An 18,691-nucleotide genomic window follows, 5' to 3' on the forward strand; every position below is an offset into this window, starting at 1 on the left:
GTCAGAAAGTCATTTTTCTGCAGGGAAGCAAAGAAAGGTGCAGGGAACATAAATTCTGTGCATGTGCAGTGATGCAGAATTCCACCAGGAGTAAGTTCCTTTATAGTGCAGATAATGTGCAAATCAGTTTAGAAACACTCTGGGACTATGCTTGGTGAAAAGCCATTCTGTTTGCTGCCAGAAATGTAGGGCTAGAAGGGACCTCAACAGGTAATTTTTGTTAATTTCCCCTACACAGAGGCAGGATTAAGTATATCCAGACCATCCCTGACAGATGTTTGTCTAACTTTTTCCATCTTTCTACCACTATTAACTATTTGTAATAAGATATCTAGCTGTATTTCTAATGCACCTATCACTGTAGGGTGTAGGCCTCACAGATGTAAAAGTTGCATGAAAATTCTATCCATGAAAAATCTTTTCTACTCCCCTGTTAAAGTTGTTATTCACAGTGGGATTTCTTAGGATGTTTGTTTTCCTCTAGAATGTAGCTAGAACACTCTATAGATCTGGTATTGGAGGAAGACTTGTGTAAAGATTGTCTTGCAATAAAATTCACTAGTACCCAGTCTCTGGGTCAACCTGATTTCTGATGTTAGAGAGTCCTAAAACCTAAGACCCACCATTGAGAATACCTTGCTGCCTAGTCCCTGAGAATTTCACCATCAAATGGAGGGACAGGCTACGGTTGCCAATTTTGGTTGGACGTATTCCTGGAGATTATCACATGATCTTTAATTCTTGGAGACTCCAGGACAACCCTGGAGGGTTGACAACCCTAAGATAGGCAGCATCTCACAACCAACTGCCAGAGACTATTAATATGTGCAATGTGGTCAATGGGTATGGATGTAAGATCATCAATATAACCAATAATCTCTACATACTATATCCAGCTGTGACATAACTGGAAGTAATCTAAAATACTGGTAGATACCAAATTACAACTGGCTCGCCAGCATCTTCTCAATAATCTTGCCCTGGAAGGAGATATTAGAAATAAGCAATAGGGGGTTAGATTATCAACATAAGCCTGAGCCACCGGTCAGACAATTGCATACGTCAGAGTAATGGAAAGCATTTCCTCTCACCTTGGTCAAAAGTGAGCTCCTAGAATCATTGGTGGCTTTTACCTATCAAGAAGGATGGTGGGTCCATTTCCCTGCAAATGCATTTCAAGACCTTTTCCTATGCAACTGAACCAAACTACGTTAAGAAAAGTAGTGAGGATTTGCTTTTTGGAGAGGCTCTTTGGTTAACTCAGTTATTTCTGCCCCCTAGGATGTAAGTGACTGCAGAAAGAAGCAACAGTTGGGTGGATCTAGTTGCTTAAATGTAGTCCTAGTGGACGGGAGAGCTATTAGTCAATGCTCTGGCCGAGGGAGAATGATCCCTTTGCATCCTTGGCGGTTACCGCACAAGATCACAGGTACTCCCTGCTGCATGTTGAGGCAAACAACATGAAATGTCCTCTCTGCGGTGAGCTGGTTGGGAAGTGGTCCCATCCTGTGGTGAGAAGTTGATGTCTTGCAGATGGGGTTGCGCCAAGCCTGGTTCCAAATGGGGTTTACCCAGCATTGTCCAGTGCTGGGGGCCTGGCCCTACTCGCAATGAGTTAGTTCTGTCCTGTCTCTGGCCCAGCCCAGTCGTGAGTGGCCTGGGCCTAGCATCCATCACATGGTGGCTGGGGGCCTGGCCTAGGCCACACCACACGGGGTGAGGAACGCCGGCCAGGCGGCGCCCCCTGGCGGGCTCCTCAGAAGAGCGGGCTCCGGCCGCGCAGCCGCGAGGCAGGAGGAGGGCGGGGGCTCGCGGCAGCCTTCGCTTCCGGAGGGGAAGCCGGGCCGGCTGAAGCGATGGCGGCTGGAGGCAGCGAGGTCCGGGTCGCGGACGTGGAGGAGGACGCCTCGCAGCTCGTCTTCCCCAAAGGTGCGTAGGGCCGGGGGAGAGCCCAGGAAGCAGCGGGAGATTTCCCTGGGAGCTGGGGACGCCGACTGGAGAGTAGGAGGGGGAGATTCTCCCCCTGAGGAGTTGGGGGGGGGCGCACGGGGGTCTGGGGAGTAGGAGGAGGAGACTCCACCGAGCCGGGGGATGGGCCGCAAGGGGAAAACATGGCCTTCTCCGCCCTGCTGTACCCCAGGTTACCTCCCCCAGTCTGGTATCGGTTTCCCTGTAAATTAAAGGAACAGCTCTCGGGCTGAAAGACGAGTCTGGAAATCGGGGGCCACTTTACTGCACCCAACCGTGTCAATCCAATCCGACTGAAAATGGGGTCTTGAACCTCTGCGGTGCCTGGCCTTCTGAGGAATTAAAGCTCCGAACGTGAAGCTCCTGGTCTAATTCTTTTTCTGCCTGCAGAGTTTTGGCCTCCTGGCCCTTGTCTGGCCCAGAGTTTATTTTGGGAGCTCCGTCACATTTCCCGAGCCGTTTATCATTATAAAGCCCCATATATCAAAATCAGGGTAATTTCAAAAAGAAAAAAATATGGAATCTGGCAGCCGTGACAGTAGCTCAATCATCTTTTTTTTTAGCAGGCCATCTGATTCCAGCAGAACGAGTACATCTTTGAAGTGTTCTTTAAATGCCATTATATGATGCTTTTCAGTGTATAAAGGAGTTTTATTATTGTTATTGTTTGTACCATGCTGTGCAAATACAGGACAAAGAGACAGTCCCTACCACTTTATGTAAAAAACCCTGATCTGTATCAAGCTGGCACAATTAAATATTCCCTAGGTTTGATGTGAGGAACTCTAGTTTTTCTTCTCTGTGGGCTGCCTGTGAGAATATTTTCAAATTATTATTATTGGAAACCAAAAGTTTAGGTTTAAACAGGGATTACAATTGCCCAGTGGGTATCATTGAAAATATTCTGAATGATTCTACCCCACTATAACGCCACCCAATATAACACGGGTTTGCATATAGTGCAGTAGCAGCTGGGCTCTGGCGGTGCTTTAAAGGGTCCGGGGCTCCCCGCTGGAGCCCGGAGCTCTTTAAATAACCACCGGAGCCCTGCTGTCCCTATCCCGATATAACGGGGTTTCAGCTATAATGCAGTAGGGATTTTTGGCTCTCTATGACTGTGTTATAGCGGGGTAGAGACATACTAATGTTTGAGTAGCTATATTTGTTCCTTAAAGGTGTCCTCAAAAGGGGGAAAAAATTGGGCTTATGCTCTTTTTTGCTTTTCTGATGTAAATGGAGACCTGAAATATTTGCAGTCTACTTGCTTTTTAGCGGTAGAATTTCATGCCCTGTCTATTCTGGTAGTCACTCTTGATGACAAACGAATTAGTGAAGTGATTACAGACCAAGAGCTGAGAGAGAGAAGTTGATCTTTGGAGAGGTGAAAGGATTTTTTAATGCCTATTTAATTTCAATGACTAAATAACATTTCTAATAAAGGAAACCTTTGTTAAGCATTCAGCATCCTCCTCCTTTAATTAAGATGCTAGCAATAAACATCCCTAAGACCTTCTGGAAGCTCTCCAGCAAAACTGCAGAAGATCACACTTGCCATTTCTGATTTTTCTAAGTTAAAAAATAAGTAGTAAAAAAAGGCTTATTTTAAAGCAAGATACAAACCCAATTTTTAAAAAGCCTTTCAAAGTTTTACCCCTTTAATATTTGCCTTTATTTTGGACCTTTGTGTCAACTGAGTAATATTAATTACAAAAATATGATTAGCTCAGAAGATAGGGCTGATAATTTAAATGCGTATGATCAGAAAGTTAAAAATAACTGGAGTGCTACTCAGTATTGTAAATCCAGTTGTGTGGCCTTGGAGGAATTATAGTTGTATTCTCATTAGGAACGGCTTCCAGGTCATGGAGTACAGGATTTTCACAGTCAAAGCTGTGGTTCATTTTCCTTCTCCTCAAAACTATATCCAAGCACAAAACAAAGCATATAGAAATTGGCTTCTTCGGTGATGTACTTATCCCTCTCTCACACTGAAACTCGCTTGCATACAGAATTTGAAACTGCTGAGACACTTCTAAATTCAGAAGTGCACATGCTTCTTGAGCATCGTAAACAACAGAATGAAAGTGCTGAGGATGAGCAGGAACTCTCAGAAGTCTTCATGAAAACTCTGAACTACACGGCTCGCTTCAGCCGCTTCAAAAATCGGGAGACCATTGCCAGCGTCCGCAGGTGAGTGGCAGTCAAGGAAAGATGATTTTTTTTGGGGAATTTAGAATGTAATGTGTGTGCTGTATTATGAAGTTGAAACATGGTAGTTGTTGTTATTCCAAGGAACAGGGTTGGTCTAGAGCAGTGGTTCTCGACCTCTTTATCATTGTGGGCCACATATGTGGACCACAGTGTGTTATGTGGGCCACAGGCTGAGAACCACAACACCCCCAACCTCTCAACAATCCCCTATGCCTAGCGCCTCCGCTGAGAGTGGGGCCAGGAGCAGAGCCCTGGGTGCTGGGCCGGGTAGCCCAGACTCCCACGTGGGACCAGGCAGCTGGATCCTGCAGCAGGGCCAGATGCCGAACCCCATGTTGGTGGCTGGACTCCGAGATACCCCCCGTGCAGGGCTGAGTGGCTGGACTGCAGGAAACCCCCCTGCAGAGCCAAAGCCTGACCTTGAAACCCCACTGCATGGGGCTAGGAGGCCAGACACAGACCATGCTGTGCAGGACCAGGTGGCTGGAGCCTGGGACCTCCACTGTGCAGGAACGAGCGGCTTGCAGCTGGATCTGGACCCCGCACGGGACCAGGCAGCTGGACTTGACCCCTGCAGCTGAGCCCCATGTAAAACCTGGGGGTGCTATAACACCCAGCAAAACTCTAGATCTCTGTGCCCTCCCCCACAAACCTACCCACAGACCCACTGTCCTGCCCCCTGTGGCACTCACCAGCCCCCTGTTGGCAGGAGCGCTCCTGCAAGCCGCCTTTCTCTCTCTCCCCCTCAGTCAGCCCTGCCCACCTGCATGATCAGCCTGGCAAATTTCAGAATTATTTTTAGCACACAGCTGGCCTGCAGCTGTGTGCTAATTGGGTAGCATGTGGCCCACAGGTTGAGAACCGCTGCTCTAAAGATCTCAGTCATGTTTTTCTGGGGAAGTGAGAGACTTGGTGAGGTTCTGTTAGAGAAGCATGTGATGCGTTGGGTCACAGAAATCCATTTGGGACTGCCACTTGATGTGCTGGGACTAGCTCTGAGCCTGTTTTCCCTGCCAGCTTGGAACTTCAGTACCTTGCCTTGTTTGAGCCAGACACTCTTGCCTGCTGCAAACGCACATCCAAGTCTGAACCACGACCCCCACAGGCTGCAGGCTTAACTGAAAACAGCTTAAGAAGTGCTTCTGTCTCCAGCACTTAGAGACCCAGCTCCCAATGGGGTCTAAACCTCAAACAAATCCGTTTTACCCTGTATAAAGCTTATACGGGGTAAACTTATAAATTGTTCGCCCTCTGTAACACTGATAGAGAGAGATGCACAGCTGTTTGTCCCCCCTTCCCGCCTCTTGCCAGGTATTAATACTTACTCTGGGTTAATTAATAAGTAAAAAGTGATTTCATTAAATACAAAAAGTAGGATTTAAGTGATTCCAAGAAATAACAGACAGCACAAAGTAAATTACCAAGCAAAATAAAACAAAAACATGCAAGTCTAAGCCTAATACAATAGGAAGCTAAATGCAGGTAAATCTCACCCTCAGAGGTGTTCCAATAAGCTTCTGTGACAGACTAGCCTCCTTCTAGTCTGGGTCCAGCAATCACTCACATTCCTGTAGTTACTGTCCTTTGTTCCAGTTTCTTTCAGGCATCTTTTTCGGGGGGAGAAGGGGGAGTGGTGGGGGAGGAGAAGAGGCTGTATCTTGAGCCAGCTGAAGACAAAATGGAGAGGTTTTCCCAGGGGCATATATAGTCCCTCTCTTGTGGGTGAAAACCCCTCGGCCCCCCTGTGTAGAATCCAGCTACAAAATGGAGTTTTGGAGTCACGTGGACAAGTCATGGCATCTATCAAGGTCCGTTGTTAGCCAAGTACTCCCAATTGAATAACTCCTTCACACTATGTTGACCAAATCTGCCTTAGGTGCTTTCTACAGCAAACACTTTAAATACAAGCCTAGAGCCAATGCTCATAATTGCAGATATAAAAATGATACATGCACATGAATAGGATGAATACATGCAGAAGAACATAACCTTTGCAAAGATGTTACATGGCATATCTAGCATAAAACATATTCCAATTATGTCATATTTACACTCATAAGCATATTTCTATAAAGCATTATGGGATGCAATGTCACACAGTGGTTCTCAAACTTTTTTCATTGGTGACCCCTTTCACAAAGCAAGCCTCTGAGTGTGACCCCCCGCCTCCTTATAAATTAAAAACACTTTTTTTTATATTTAACACTGTTATAAATGCCGGAGGCAAAGCGGGGTTTGGGGTGGAGGCTGACAGCTCATGCACCTGTGTGTAATAACCTTGTGATCCCCTTAAGGATCATGACCCCCAGGTTGAGAACTCCTGTAGTAGAGTGGGTAACAAGAGGCCTCCAGAGCTGTTTTGGGATAAATATTTATATGACAGCAGGTTGTGGTAGATGGAAACGACTTTTCTAGCCCTTTTTGGGGGGAGGGGGGTTATTGTGTATAATTTTTTGTTCTTACTAGCAATAATGGGGTTGTATTAATAAAATAAATACAACATATGTTGCCCTTTTTCTCATCCCCATTCCTTGTTCACAGATCTGTCAGAACCATGTCATTAGTTCAGTTTCTTTTACATTCTTTTTCTTTCCTCTGCTTTTTTTACTCCATTTTTCCTATATTCTCACCATCTTCTCTTTCTGCAGTTTGTTGCTCCAGAAAAAGCTCCATAAATTTGAATTGGCGTGTTTGGCTAATCTGTGTCCTGAGACAGCTGAGGAGGCCAAGGCTTTAATTCCCAGGTGAGAATGTATGTCCCAGGTTTTATGATTTATGGGTTCTAAGATACAGGAATAAGGGGAAAACTGAGCTGACCTATGGTTTCCCCTTTGTATCCAGTGTTTGACAGCCACAGTGGGCTGGCCTGCAAGGTACAATTCTACATGACACCAGTCAGGTAACTATGTTGATGCCTGGCCCTGCCCATTCCTGAGTGTGGTACCCTTTTAATGTCATGTCCTAAAACTGATCAGTGAAAAGGTAGGGGGAGGAAGGTATTTGATTTGCATAATTCAGTGTGGAGGCACATAAGAGCTATAACATGGGGCTTCATAGTAGTCTGTGTATTATAACACAGGAGGAGGTGGAGATTTTGGATAAATGGTGCAATGCCAGGTCGTACCAAAAATGTCTGACACTGGTGTAGAAACATGAGGGAATTCTGGATATTAAAAATGGAAGCACAGAGAAAAGGCTTGTTTCTATCATTATTGTTCTTATCTTGCAGCCTAGAGGGCCGGTTTGAAGATGAGGAGCTACAGCAGATTCTTGATGACATTCAGACCAAACGAAGCTTCCAGTATTAGGGCTAATTACTAGCCCTTCTTATGAAAAGAAAGATCAGAGAACTTCAGATGTTTCTGTGCACACCAGACCAGGCTAGCTAGCTCCAGGACAGAGCAAAGAGAGTTCTTGATGCACAGTACTTCAGCCTTGCGTCCCACACAGACATGTTTAAACTGGGGACCACTCTTTGACTTGCTGAATATTGTAAACTTGACAAAGATTCATTTGTGGTGAGAGCCATGGAATCTTGGAAACTCTTGTCTAGGTGGTTTCAGTACCTGTTTCCCCCAACTTCCTGTCCCTGCCATGGGAATCTTTGAAGTGTTTTTGGTTACAGGACCTAGAATAAGCGTAGGTGTGATTCTTCTTTCTTATGAACTCCAGTTACCTAAGGTGGAGAAATGTTGTGCCCGTTGGTTGTTGAAAATCCTAGTAGTTTGTAGAATCAGGGCTAATAAGAATCTGACTGTCTTTTGAAATGTTTGTTCAAGATAATGTTTTTTTCCCCCCTTCAAGAGTGCATCATTGTTCAGTTTGAATTAAACTGTGATTTTTCTTATTATGTTCCTATACTTTATAAACATGATCTGATTCACTTCAACTTTAATTATTTAAGTCCTATTGAGAAACATTTTGACCTGGAAGGAGGGAATAGTCTCTGGGGAGGGGATGATCCAAACATCAATTGTGATTATTATTACAAATGAATATAAATGAACAGAATTGTATACACATTTTGTGAGGGAGAGAAATATGACAGTCTTATTAGGCTATGATTGGAAACGTAACATCCATATCCCATAGTGTTGAAAGATCATGCTGCTTTATAATAGCTGCCTGAGTTACCTTGAGTGACACCTATTGACAGCAGCAGTAACATAACTTATTCCTTTTAATATCATTATGTCTCCTGGAATCTAATAAACCAAACATACCTTTCTGATTAACCATTAACAGTAACTTTAATTGGGTCAGAATTATAAGAAAAGGTAATACAGGAGTGAGGTCCTGTATTTTATTAGCTACATCCACCTCATTTCAATCTCCGATTCAATCTCCAGCTGCAGCTGTCATCAAACAAATCTCTTATACTTTGCCTCACAGGAGATTTCTGTGACTGCCTCAATGAAATGAAAATACTGATCTTTAAAAAACAAATTGAGTTGTCTTAATAAGAACTTCATATCAGAACCCTTGCCTCCTAGCCTCATTACTTTTGGTGGTAAGGAAGCACTAGCTAGATTATTTGGCTTCTTTGACTTGATTTATTTTAAATTTGTCTGATTAGGTATGATAGTTGTCTCTTGTTGATATTTAAAAATAGGATGGGAGGCTTTAGAGAATAAATCTAACAGCTTTAGTGAGCTGGACCTGATCCCACATTGCTTACATCGTCCTCTGCTAATAGACTGATACTACCAAACATTGAAATCCATAATAAATTACAGCTACCACTTTTCAAAGAAGACAGAAGCAAGATGGTGGGAAGAAGGTCTCTTAGATCAATAAAACCTCTGTGAACTGCTACTGTATGATAGAACTGAACTACTGAACATGTAATAAAGGGGTTGCTAATACTGTATAGTAAGGGTGTTCTCAAAATATGAAAATTATTCAGGGCTATTTTATTGTAGAAGTTTTGTGACCCTTTGAATTAGCCACATGAAAAGATACATTCATTGCACCTTGGAAAGAATAATTTGAATTACTCAAATCTATTACTAGTTCCTACATAATCTGTAACTGCTCAGAAAAAAGACTGGGCCATTTATGTGGACAGCTCATTAAAAATGTCTGTTTGTTTGGTGTAGAGTTGATGGTCAAGAAGGGGGAAAATATAGCATAGTGAACCTCAGAGTTACAAATACCTTGGGAATGGAAGTTGTTCATAACGCTGAACAAAATGTTATGGTTGCTCTTTCAAAAGTTTACAACTGAACATTGACTTAATACAGCTTTAAAATTTTACTATGCAGAAGGAAAATGCTACTTTCCCTTTATTTTTAGTAGTTTACATTTAACACATTGCTATTGTACTTTTTTTGACTCTGCTGCTGTCTGATTGTGTACTTTCGATTCCAAATGAGGTGTATGGTTCACTGGTCTGTGTCTAACTCTGAGGTTCTACTGTACTTAAAATATGCCATTATAGAAATCAATGTAGTGCCCTCATCTGGAATACTGTTTTGTTCACCTTTTCTCAAAAAGGATACAGGAGAAATAGAGTGGGTTTAGAGACAAGGAATAACAATGACCAGAGGCATGGGAAGCCTCCCATTTGTAGAAATATTAAACAAAACTGTCATATTATTTTCAAAGAGGGGACATAAGGGACATGCTGGAGGTATACAAAATAATGTTATAGAAAAGGTAAATAGTGCTTTTCTTTGTTTACCATTTCTCATAATACAAGAACCAAGGGGAAGTCCAGTGAAACTGAAAGGCAGTCTGTTTTAAAATGATAACATGAAATAGCTTTTTATATACAAGCTGTAGAGCTTGTTTCCACAAGATCCTGTAGCCAGTCAGGAGCTTAGTAACATATTTTAAATAATTATACATCTATATGAATAGTCCTATGCATTTCTGGACAGTATGAGACATCAAATACTGGACTAGAGATGGACTTCTGATTTGGTAATTTCTGTGTAATATTTTTACCTCCCAGGGTTGCTCACTGAGCTGCTATTCTATGCTGCTGACAATCTGTTTGGCAGATAAGTTTTTCTGCATTTATCAGGAGTTAAAAAAATTGCTCAGTACAGTTTAACTTAAACAACCAAACAAACCATGCAGTAGGGAAAGTAAAAATAGAAACAAAAAGGTTAAGATGCCAAAAATCCCAGAATGTGAAAGGGGACTCTGCTGTTCCTCAAACATACTGCTTCCCATAGCTGCTTACATCTTAAAATTAATACTTTAAAAAAATCTCCTTATTTTAAATTATTGTATTCTTAGCTTGGCAATTAACAGCACTGCAACTTTCTTGCTCAGGGGGTGTGAAAAAAGACCCCCCTGAGCGCAGTAACTTGTAGCGCTGTATAGCACCAGTGTAAACAGTGCCCCAGCACTGGGAGCTATGCCTTTCATGGAGGTGGTTTTTTTTAGAGCACTGGGAGAGCTCTTTCCCAGCGCTGTGCCGTGACAACACATGGCATGTTAAAGCAATGCCATGGCAGTGCTTTAGCATTGCCAGGTTATGCTAGCCCCTAGCTGTTACTAATAATGCCTTAGATCTTAAAACTGACAATTCTTAAACTTCAGTTTATATTTTATCTTGGCCTTTTTTTACTTTTAGCATCAGTCTTGGCTGGGACAATGGAAATCTGTGTGAAGTCAAGTTAGTTTATTGTGATCAGTTTCATTCCCTGAGAGCTGAAATGTTTGGGTTGCATGCACTGGTGAATAGGGGGTTTATGTCCCATGGCTGTGGTGGCAGTCTCTTGATATGATCTCAAGCTGCTGGTTACTACCCTTCCCCAGCCTTGTTAGCTCTCTCCTAGCTGCTCAGTATTATGTTCAGATTCAGGTGGTTTCCCCCCTCCTCGCACCAGTCAGAGCGCACTAGCAGGTATTAGGGGGAAGAGGGCGCGGGGGAGTTCCTTCTGAGCCAGGACTCCCAAGTGCTGGAACAGATTTCAGCAGTTCTCAAACTGTGGATTGTGATCCTCAAAGTGAGTGGCAACCCCATTTTAAAGAGGTCACCTGGGCTGCCTTAGACTTGCTCGCTGCCTGGGGCTGAAGCTGAAGCCTTAGGGCTTCAGCCCCCCCTTGGGGGGGAAAGGGGCTCACGTTACCTGTTTCCTGCTTGGGGCTGAAGCCTTAAGGCTTTGGCTCTATCTCCCACCTGGGTGATAGGGTTAGGGCAGACTCAGGCTTCAGTTCTCCCCTCCCCCCCCGGGGGGGTCCTATAGTAATTTTTGTTGTCAGAATGGGGGGGTTCCAGTGCAATGAAATGTAAGAACCCCGGGATTAGAGTGTAGTCCACGCTACTTCTCTCGACGCATGCGCGCTCCGCTTACAGTTCTGCCCATGTCGAGTTGCCCCTTTATCAACTGCACGCACCCGCATCATGCACAGTCGGGCCTTCCTTGCGCTTGCGCAGAAGGGGTCCTGGTCGCCACTGCGTCCCTATCCTCGGCCAGGTTCTCCCTGGCGCCTTGAAGCGTACTGACGTAGAGCGCGTGCACCGCCCCGGTCGTTGGAGGGGAAAAGATGGCGGGCAGGCGCGGTGGGGGCTCGTGAGGCAGCGGCTTCCGGGCCAGGGGGAGTGTGGAGAGCGGCGCGGCAGCGGGGTCCGGTGGCGGGGGTAAGAAAACAGTCGGACGGTGAGTGCAGCTAAGTGACGGGCCGCCTGGGGCGGTGCAGTGCGGCCGGGCGGTGTGGCTCTTCCGCCATTTTCAGGCCGTGAGGCCGGGGAGGAGAAGGGGGCCTAGTGCCTGGGTCGGGGTGGGGGAGGAAGGCGCTCCTGAGGTGGGGAATGAGAGCTCGGAGCCTGGAGAGGTCAGTGGGCGCTTGGCTTTGGGGCCCTTGAGCTACGAGAACCCCAGGGCCTGGAGCGGGCTCCTGGAGAGCTTGGGGGGTGGGGAGCCTGAAAGTAGCACGAGAGTTCGCGGGGGAAGGAGGGCCCTGGACTGGAGTTTCTGCTTCATCTTGCTTTTCCTCCTGTTGCCTTTGGTTTAGGAGACCCCATGCCTGTTGAGTGTTATTTGTGCTGTTTGGCCTCGGCCATATGGCATAAATGGAAGCATGTACGGCTGGGGCTTGTTATACGTTTATTTTGCAGAGTACCTTAAACTTGATTGCAATATGATCCATCCCTGTGGTTTTACAGTCTCAAACTTATTCTTTACATAGAAAAACTACTTAACCCAGTAAAATTAGAACTCACCATTTTAGATAGAGAGAAAACCTTATTGTTTCTTCAGGAATTAGATGGTATTTCTCTTTTGATATGTAACTTACGGCTTGATGTGACTCCTTGTTGCTATGATTAAGTAGCCCTACATTCCCTGTGACACTGCTCTGTGTTTTCACTCCATGCATCTGAAGAAGTGGAGTTTTTAACTCAGGAAAGCTTATGCCCAATAAATCTGTTAGTCTTTAAGGTGTCACTGAACTCCTGGTTGTACTCTGTATTTGTATGCCATCTCTTATCTGACCAGCTTAAACTGTATTACGGAGTCTAATGTAGGTAAGTAGTCCTACACCCTCTTTTCTGTATTTAACCAAACCTTGAATTAATTTCCTAATCAAAAGTGTGATCCTGGAGGGTATTTTTCTGACAATGGGGAGAGCTGAAGCAGACCAGGGTCTACTATTCCTTCTTTTCAAAGGTGAAGTTTTGATGCTGGAAAATACTTCGGCTAAATACTAAACTCTTTGAGGGGAGAGATTCAAGAGCAGTTTTTTTTCATCTCCAGTCATACTAGATTGTATTTCTTTATTGGACAGATTACATTAAAATTTAAGAGTATTTTAACCCCTGTGACACACAATTTCTAAATCCCTGCCATATGAACACTTAGCCATATTAATCTGTGGACCACATGTCATCTTTAAGTGAGTTTACTGATCAACAACTTGTTAGATACTGTCAAACAATTTAAACACATACTTGTATGAGACTGAGTCATAACTAACTAAAGTTAATTCTTGCTATTTATCATTTCATAACATTCTTTATTAAAAAAACAGTTGCAAGATTAAACCTGCATTTTAGTAATTTATCTTGTATTCAAATATATAAAACTTTTGTTGGTTTTCTAATAAATACCACTGTGAACTAATGGAATACTGAGTGTTAATTTGAGTTCTCTCACAGCGGCTTGGTTCAGTGGTCTTTTGTATATCTGGTAAACTTTCCAAACTGTTTTTGAATGCTGGAAGCTGAAATAAGTTGGACAATAGGGTACTTACAATGTATCTTTAAAGTTTTAATTATGTGAGTCAATCACTTTTTAGTGCAGGAATTTAAAATTTATACTTGCAAGTTATAAGATAGCTTTTTTTTTTTTTTTTAAGAAAGCTGAGTAATGTTAGAAATATTGAATATGTTCATGAAATTTACAAAAATCAGGTTTTGTTGAGATCTAAAATCTCCCTGGCAGTTTTCTGAGTCCAGATACTGAAGCATTGTGCTAGTACATGAAAACTGGCAAGTGAAACCTGCTAGTTTATTTTGATTGTCCAAGGTTAGTACAAAAAGTAAACATCAGCAATGAAATTGGCCTTTAATAATGTTCAGTTTTAATCTGATTGGTAGAGCAGGTAAGATTTTAACTTTTTGCGAAGTTTTAACATGGCTTTACTTCAAGTTTTCCTCCTCTTCCCTACCCTAACGAGTGCTTAAGGTTGGATCACAAACAAAATTGGTTTATTTTACTGTCCTGAAAACTTTTTATGTACTTTTGATATGTATTCACTATATCTAAAGAGTCACCTAGTTTTGGCAAGGCCTCAGAGTAGCATGAAATCCAACTTTATGCTATTCTTTCTATTGGGCTTATAAAACTATTCAAAATGTAATTGCCAATTCTGATTCAACCTACATTCCATTCTGTGTAAATGCAAAGTGGTACTACAGCTTACAGAAGACTCATTTTATGCTTTAAAACTAACAATACAAATAGCGGTCAGTTAACTACAACTTCAACACTTAGCCGAACAATCTTTCACCATCTGGTCTGTTCGTGTGCAGCTGCAAGGGTTTGACAGACTGAGAGTCCAACATCAGAACAGACTTGATGAACCCATGTGATAGGGGGTGTGCTTCTGGGCTGCCTCCACCCCTTGGTTGGAATTTTATGCCGGCTGTTACAAGCCAGTCAGTTTACTTGCTTTCCCTATATTATCTCTGTGTAGCAAACTGCTTAAATAGGAGCGGTATGAGTCTGAAGGAAGTCTACACATCCTCACTGGAAACTGACTAGAATTACACTCTGGCCTATATAGGAAATTATATAGATCTAGTGACCCTCAGTGTACGTCTACACTACTGATGCTACAGCGCTGCAGATGAGCTGCTATAGCACCATAGCATAGACACTTGCTACAGCAACAGAAGAGTTTTTTCTGTTGATGTAGTTAATCCACCCCCTTGAGAGGCAGTAGCTAGGTTGACTGAATACACCTCTACCTTGATAATAATGCTGTCCATAGGAGCAAAAAAATTTTACCGTGTTAGAGGTGAAACAGTGTTATATCGAACTTGATTTGATCCGCCAGAGCACACAGCTCCCCCCCTGCCCCCCGAGCTCTGCTTTACCACATTATATCCAAATTTGTGTAATATCGGGTAGTGGTTTATCGGGGTAGAGGTGTAATTCTTCTGTCGACCTAGTGGTGTCTATACCTGGGCTTGGGACAGCTCAACTATGTCTCTCTGGTGTGAGATTTTTTCTCACTGTTGAGTGACGTAGCTATATCAACCTAAGTTTTGGATCTAGACAGGCGTTACACTCAGACTCGGATTTTCAAAGGAATCTAAAGGTGCAGGGTACCCACCTTTGCCTAACACTTATAGGCTCCTTTGAAAAGCCCAGCCAGAATACTTAAAATATTTTAATTAAAGGCTATATATCTTGGTGTTGGAAAAAACACATAACTTAATAATAATACCAGATTTCACTGTTTCAGACACTTGTCTGTTCAAATGTTTTGTAATCTGCCAAGTGGGGAAAATGAGGGTAACAGCAATAATTTGAATAAAACAATAGAAATCTCAACATTAACATACTAATGTTGAGAAACCTCTTAAATATACTTGGGTAAAGTTTTAGTTCTTTAAACAGTGTGAATTGGAAGACTGAATATTCCTATGGCATCTTACTGAGATCACAAAGGGAAGATACAGGGGAGACTTTGGGAACATATCAGCAATAGTCCAATTCTAAGGAGTTTTGTAGTTGGGCAGGTAGTTCTACCACACTTTCTTTTAATAGTGTGTGAACAAGAGGGTTTTAGATGTGACTAAACTATGCTGTTACTACAACGAGAAATGTTATCTCTGAAATGGTTTCAGTGGCAGTGCACACAGGACTTGAGTCAAATAATTTTATAAAAAATACTTTATTCACAGATATATAAAATAGAAGTAGTTTTTCTTCTTTTCACCCCAAAATAAAATTATTTCTTCCCACTCTTGTCTGTTTCTGGTTTTGTACATACTGTAACAAGCCACCCCTACCTATATTTTCCCAATATAGAAGGAGAATTTCCTTTTCTCATCTTCTTCCATTTCATTTTCTAATTCAGATATAAGTCTTCCATACAGAACTGTTACTAAATCCCAACATATTTTTTCATTCAATTTGTTTCGGAGAAGTGTGCTCTAAAATGTAATAATACATTAGTATGCAGTGCAGTTGTAGTCTTGTTGGGCCCAGGATATTAGAGAGACAAGGTGGGTGAGATGATAAATTTTATTGTACCAACTTTTGTCACAGCAAAATGCAAAGTGGAATTGTAACCCATTAACCCCTCTTTTTGTCGTATGACTGCAAAGGCGTTAACGGGCCACTGTACCTTGAATGGTCCCTTACAAAGTGTTAGGAGTGGCCAAATTTACAGACCCTCTGAGCCACATACAATAATCTTCAGAAGTTCAAGAGCTGTAAGACATGCGCAACCTGCCTCCCAGGGTGGTGCCTACCACGGTGCGGGGCTTCTTCAACAATGCTCCCCCGCTGGGCTAAAGCCCTTAGATTCCCCACTTTCCCTGCAGGGCAGAAACCCCTAGTCCCACCACCCCACCCCAGGGCAGAAGCCTCTAGCTCCCCCATGCCCAGTGTTGTAGGTGGAGAATTGGGGGGGGGAGAGTACATGGGGGGGCTCCTGGAGCTGCACTTTAATAGTAAAAGAGCCACATGCAGCTCAGGAGCCACAGTTTGGCCATGCCTGTAATATATACTAATTATATATAAATATAACTGAAGCTTGTATGGCAAAATGAATATGGTATGGCCTTTTATAAATTATTGTAAGGATAGCATTTTTTAAATGTGAAAAGTAGCATACTGTAGTTTGATTTCAAAGGTTTACTTCAGACTCTGCCTTTTTATGTCTAAAGCAAAATTTATAAAATTCCCACCATCAGATGGGACCTGAGGAACCTGGAAGAGTGTGTCTGGAATATTCTCTCTCCCCCGAAAGATACATCTTAAACTGAAGTAGTAAAGAATGAATTATTAGAACTGTAGATGTGGGTCCCTAGTGGAATAGCCCAAAATCATTTAGTTTTAAGTCTTGAATGTCTCCCAGCCCACCTCCAGACTACCCCGCCGTATCGGCGGGTTAAAATCGATTGCTCGGGGATTGCTATATCGCGTCTAGTCTAGACGCGACATATCGATCCCCGAGCTCGCTTACATCGATTCCGGAACTCCATCAACCCAAACGGAGTTCCGGAATCGACACAGAGAGCCACGGACATTGATCCCGCGCCGTCTAGACGGGTGAGTAATTCGATCTTAGATATTCGACTTCAGCTACGTTATTCACGTAGCTGAAGTTGCGTATCTAAGATCGATTTTCCTCCCCTAGTCTGGATGAGGCCCCAGACAAGCTCTGTTGAAGGACTTTATTGCAACATTGTTGTACCATGATATAGTTAGATGATTCTGTTTCATAGTGTGGGAAGGATCCTGAGTGTGTCTGAGTCATGCTGAAGTCTTGGAAACCAAGCAGGTTTGAATGCATGATTCTGATTCCTTATCTCTATTGTGTGAATCATCTGTACTATTTTTTGTTTGTTTGTTTTTTCCTGCTTTTGGTCTGCCTGAGGCAACAGGCTTTGCTTGTGGATTTTCTTTGTAGAGCAGACTGCTTTGTCAGCACTTTTCACAGGCAGACCTGATGAACTTCACTGATGTATCAGGCTTCTGCCTCTGTGCTCAGGTAGAGATTTTCTTCATTAAGTTTTCACTGAGGACTCCTTTTTCTAGGACTTCTTGCCATTTTCTCCCCCACTCTGCAGTTTGGTGTCTGTCAGAGCAGGAGAATAGAGATACGTCTAGCTTAAGCAGATGCCCAGCACTTTAGCATTGCAGTAGAGCTTATATGGTGATATGGAAGGATTCTTGTTCCCACATTCAGAATTTGGGTGAATGAGAACTGTTTCAACAGTCAGCATATCAGTTTCATTAAGGTAGTTTCTCATGGAACCTAAATCATGATTACTCTTGGGCTGGTTGATTTTTCTCAAATCCAGGAAACGTCCAACCAGTCAAAGATTTACAGAGGCTTTGGTGGACTTTGATGTGTGTGCTGTGAGAGGATAATGACAAAACCATGGCTGTCTGTGCACAGAAGACATGTACTTTCCTACTAGATGATTTTCATAGAAGTTTAAACTTGTCCTTCTTGAAAGTTCAAGTTTCAATACTTGGATCCTTTCCCTTCTGGTTCCAGACTGCTGCTTCAACTATGACATCTCTTTTTCTAAAATCAGCATTGTTTCAGGGGCCCTAATCTGATATTCACTGGATGAATGAGACATCACTCTAGTATTGCAAACTCTTACTAATCACTTTTTGAACTACTAAGAGAAGCAAGTGTTCTTGAATTTTCTAACTGTAAAATATTTATTCCTTTTGGTCATCACCTCTGTTTGGAGGGTTAGCAAGCTTGTGTGGCCTCTTCCATCAAGCACCTTGCCTTTGATTCTCCACTCTCAATAAGGTGGTTCCAAGGTCAGGTCTAAACTTTGTGACCCAGCCTGCTATGGAAACATGGATGCTATTTTTCTATCCAATTTGGATCAATTGTCATAGTATTGCAACCTGCTCTCATAGGTAAAACAGGATTAGTGGCACAAGTGAAATAGTCTTTAACAAACACCAAGCAAAAGTCAAGTTTGAGGAGAAAGTATTAGTAATGGAGAGGAATACCTTTAAAGAACATAGTAGTTTTAACAGCCCAAATGTTAGGTAAATTACAAGTTAAATTTTTCTAACTTAAAAAAATACATTTGAAAACATGGAAACACAATTAAAATTAGCCTTAGCTCTACATCTTATTTGTCCACTGCTCTGAGCATCTCGTGGGAAGGTGTAACTGGAATCTGGCAAGCATCTTAGTATCACAATTAGTTGCTTTGGAGGGCATTCAGCAAACCATCTCTGAATCCACCTTGATTTCCAGGGGCTCAGAATGGGGCCACCTCGGGGCCCTGTGGTTTGGGGGAGATGACAAAAACTCCCCGATGGGACTCAGTTTATGGGAG

The 18,691-nt window shown here is 42.9% G+C and overlaps 2 protein-coding genes across 6 annotated transcripts in view; both read left to right on the forward strand.

The window, feature by feature from the left end:
• The first annotated feature begins 1,805 nt into the window (after window positions 1–1,805).
• On the forward strand, window positions 1,806–8,068 carry POLR2D (RNA polymerase II subunit D). 2 transcript variants are annotated; one of them, XR_004002065.1, is made up of 5 exons: window positions 1,806–1,929; window positions 3,978–4,158; window positions 6,828–6,923; window positions 7,021–7,078; window positions 7,409–7,494. XR_004002065.1 is itself a non-coding variant. In XM_030576073.1 (4 exons), the coding sequence occupies exons 1-4, from the start codon at window positions 1,857–1,859 to the stop codon at window positions 7,485–7,487; spliced, it is 429 nt and encodes a 142-aa protein (XP_030431933.1). In that variant the 5' UTR covers window positions 1,809–1,856; the 3' UTR covers window positions 7,488–8,068. The 2 variants fall into 2 exon arrangements, 1 of the variants encoding a protein (XP_030431933.1); XM_030576073.1 differs by lacking the exon at window positions 7,021–7,078 and having other exon boundaries at window positions 1,809–1,929; window positions 7,409–8,068.
• Window positions 8,069–11,427: 3,359 nt separating this feature from the next.
• WDR33 (WD repeat domain 33) overlaps window positions 11,428–18,691 on the forward strand; it is a 96,399-nt gene continuing 89,135 nt past the window's right edge. For 2 of the 4 annotated variants that reach the window (XM_030575258.1, XM_030575259.1), the window contains exon 1: window positions 11,428–11,795. The gene's annotated coding sequence lies outside the window, so the exon portion shown is untranslated. The remainder of the gene's footprint in view (window positions 11,796–18,691) is intronic. The other 2 variants (XM_030575260.1, XM_030575261.1) reach the window with 1 other exon arrangement.

The sequence above is a fragment of the Gopherus evgoodei genome, chromosome 9 (genome assembly GCF_007399415.2).
Source record: "Gopherus evgoodei ecotype Sinaloan lineage chromosome 9, rGopEvg1_v1.p, whole genome shotgun sequence".
NCBI classification, from domain to species: Eukaryota; Metazoa; Chordata; order Testudines; family Testudinidae; genus Gopherus; species Gopherus evgoodei.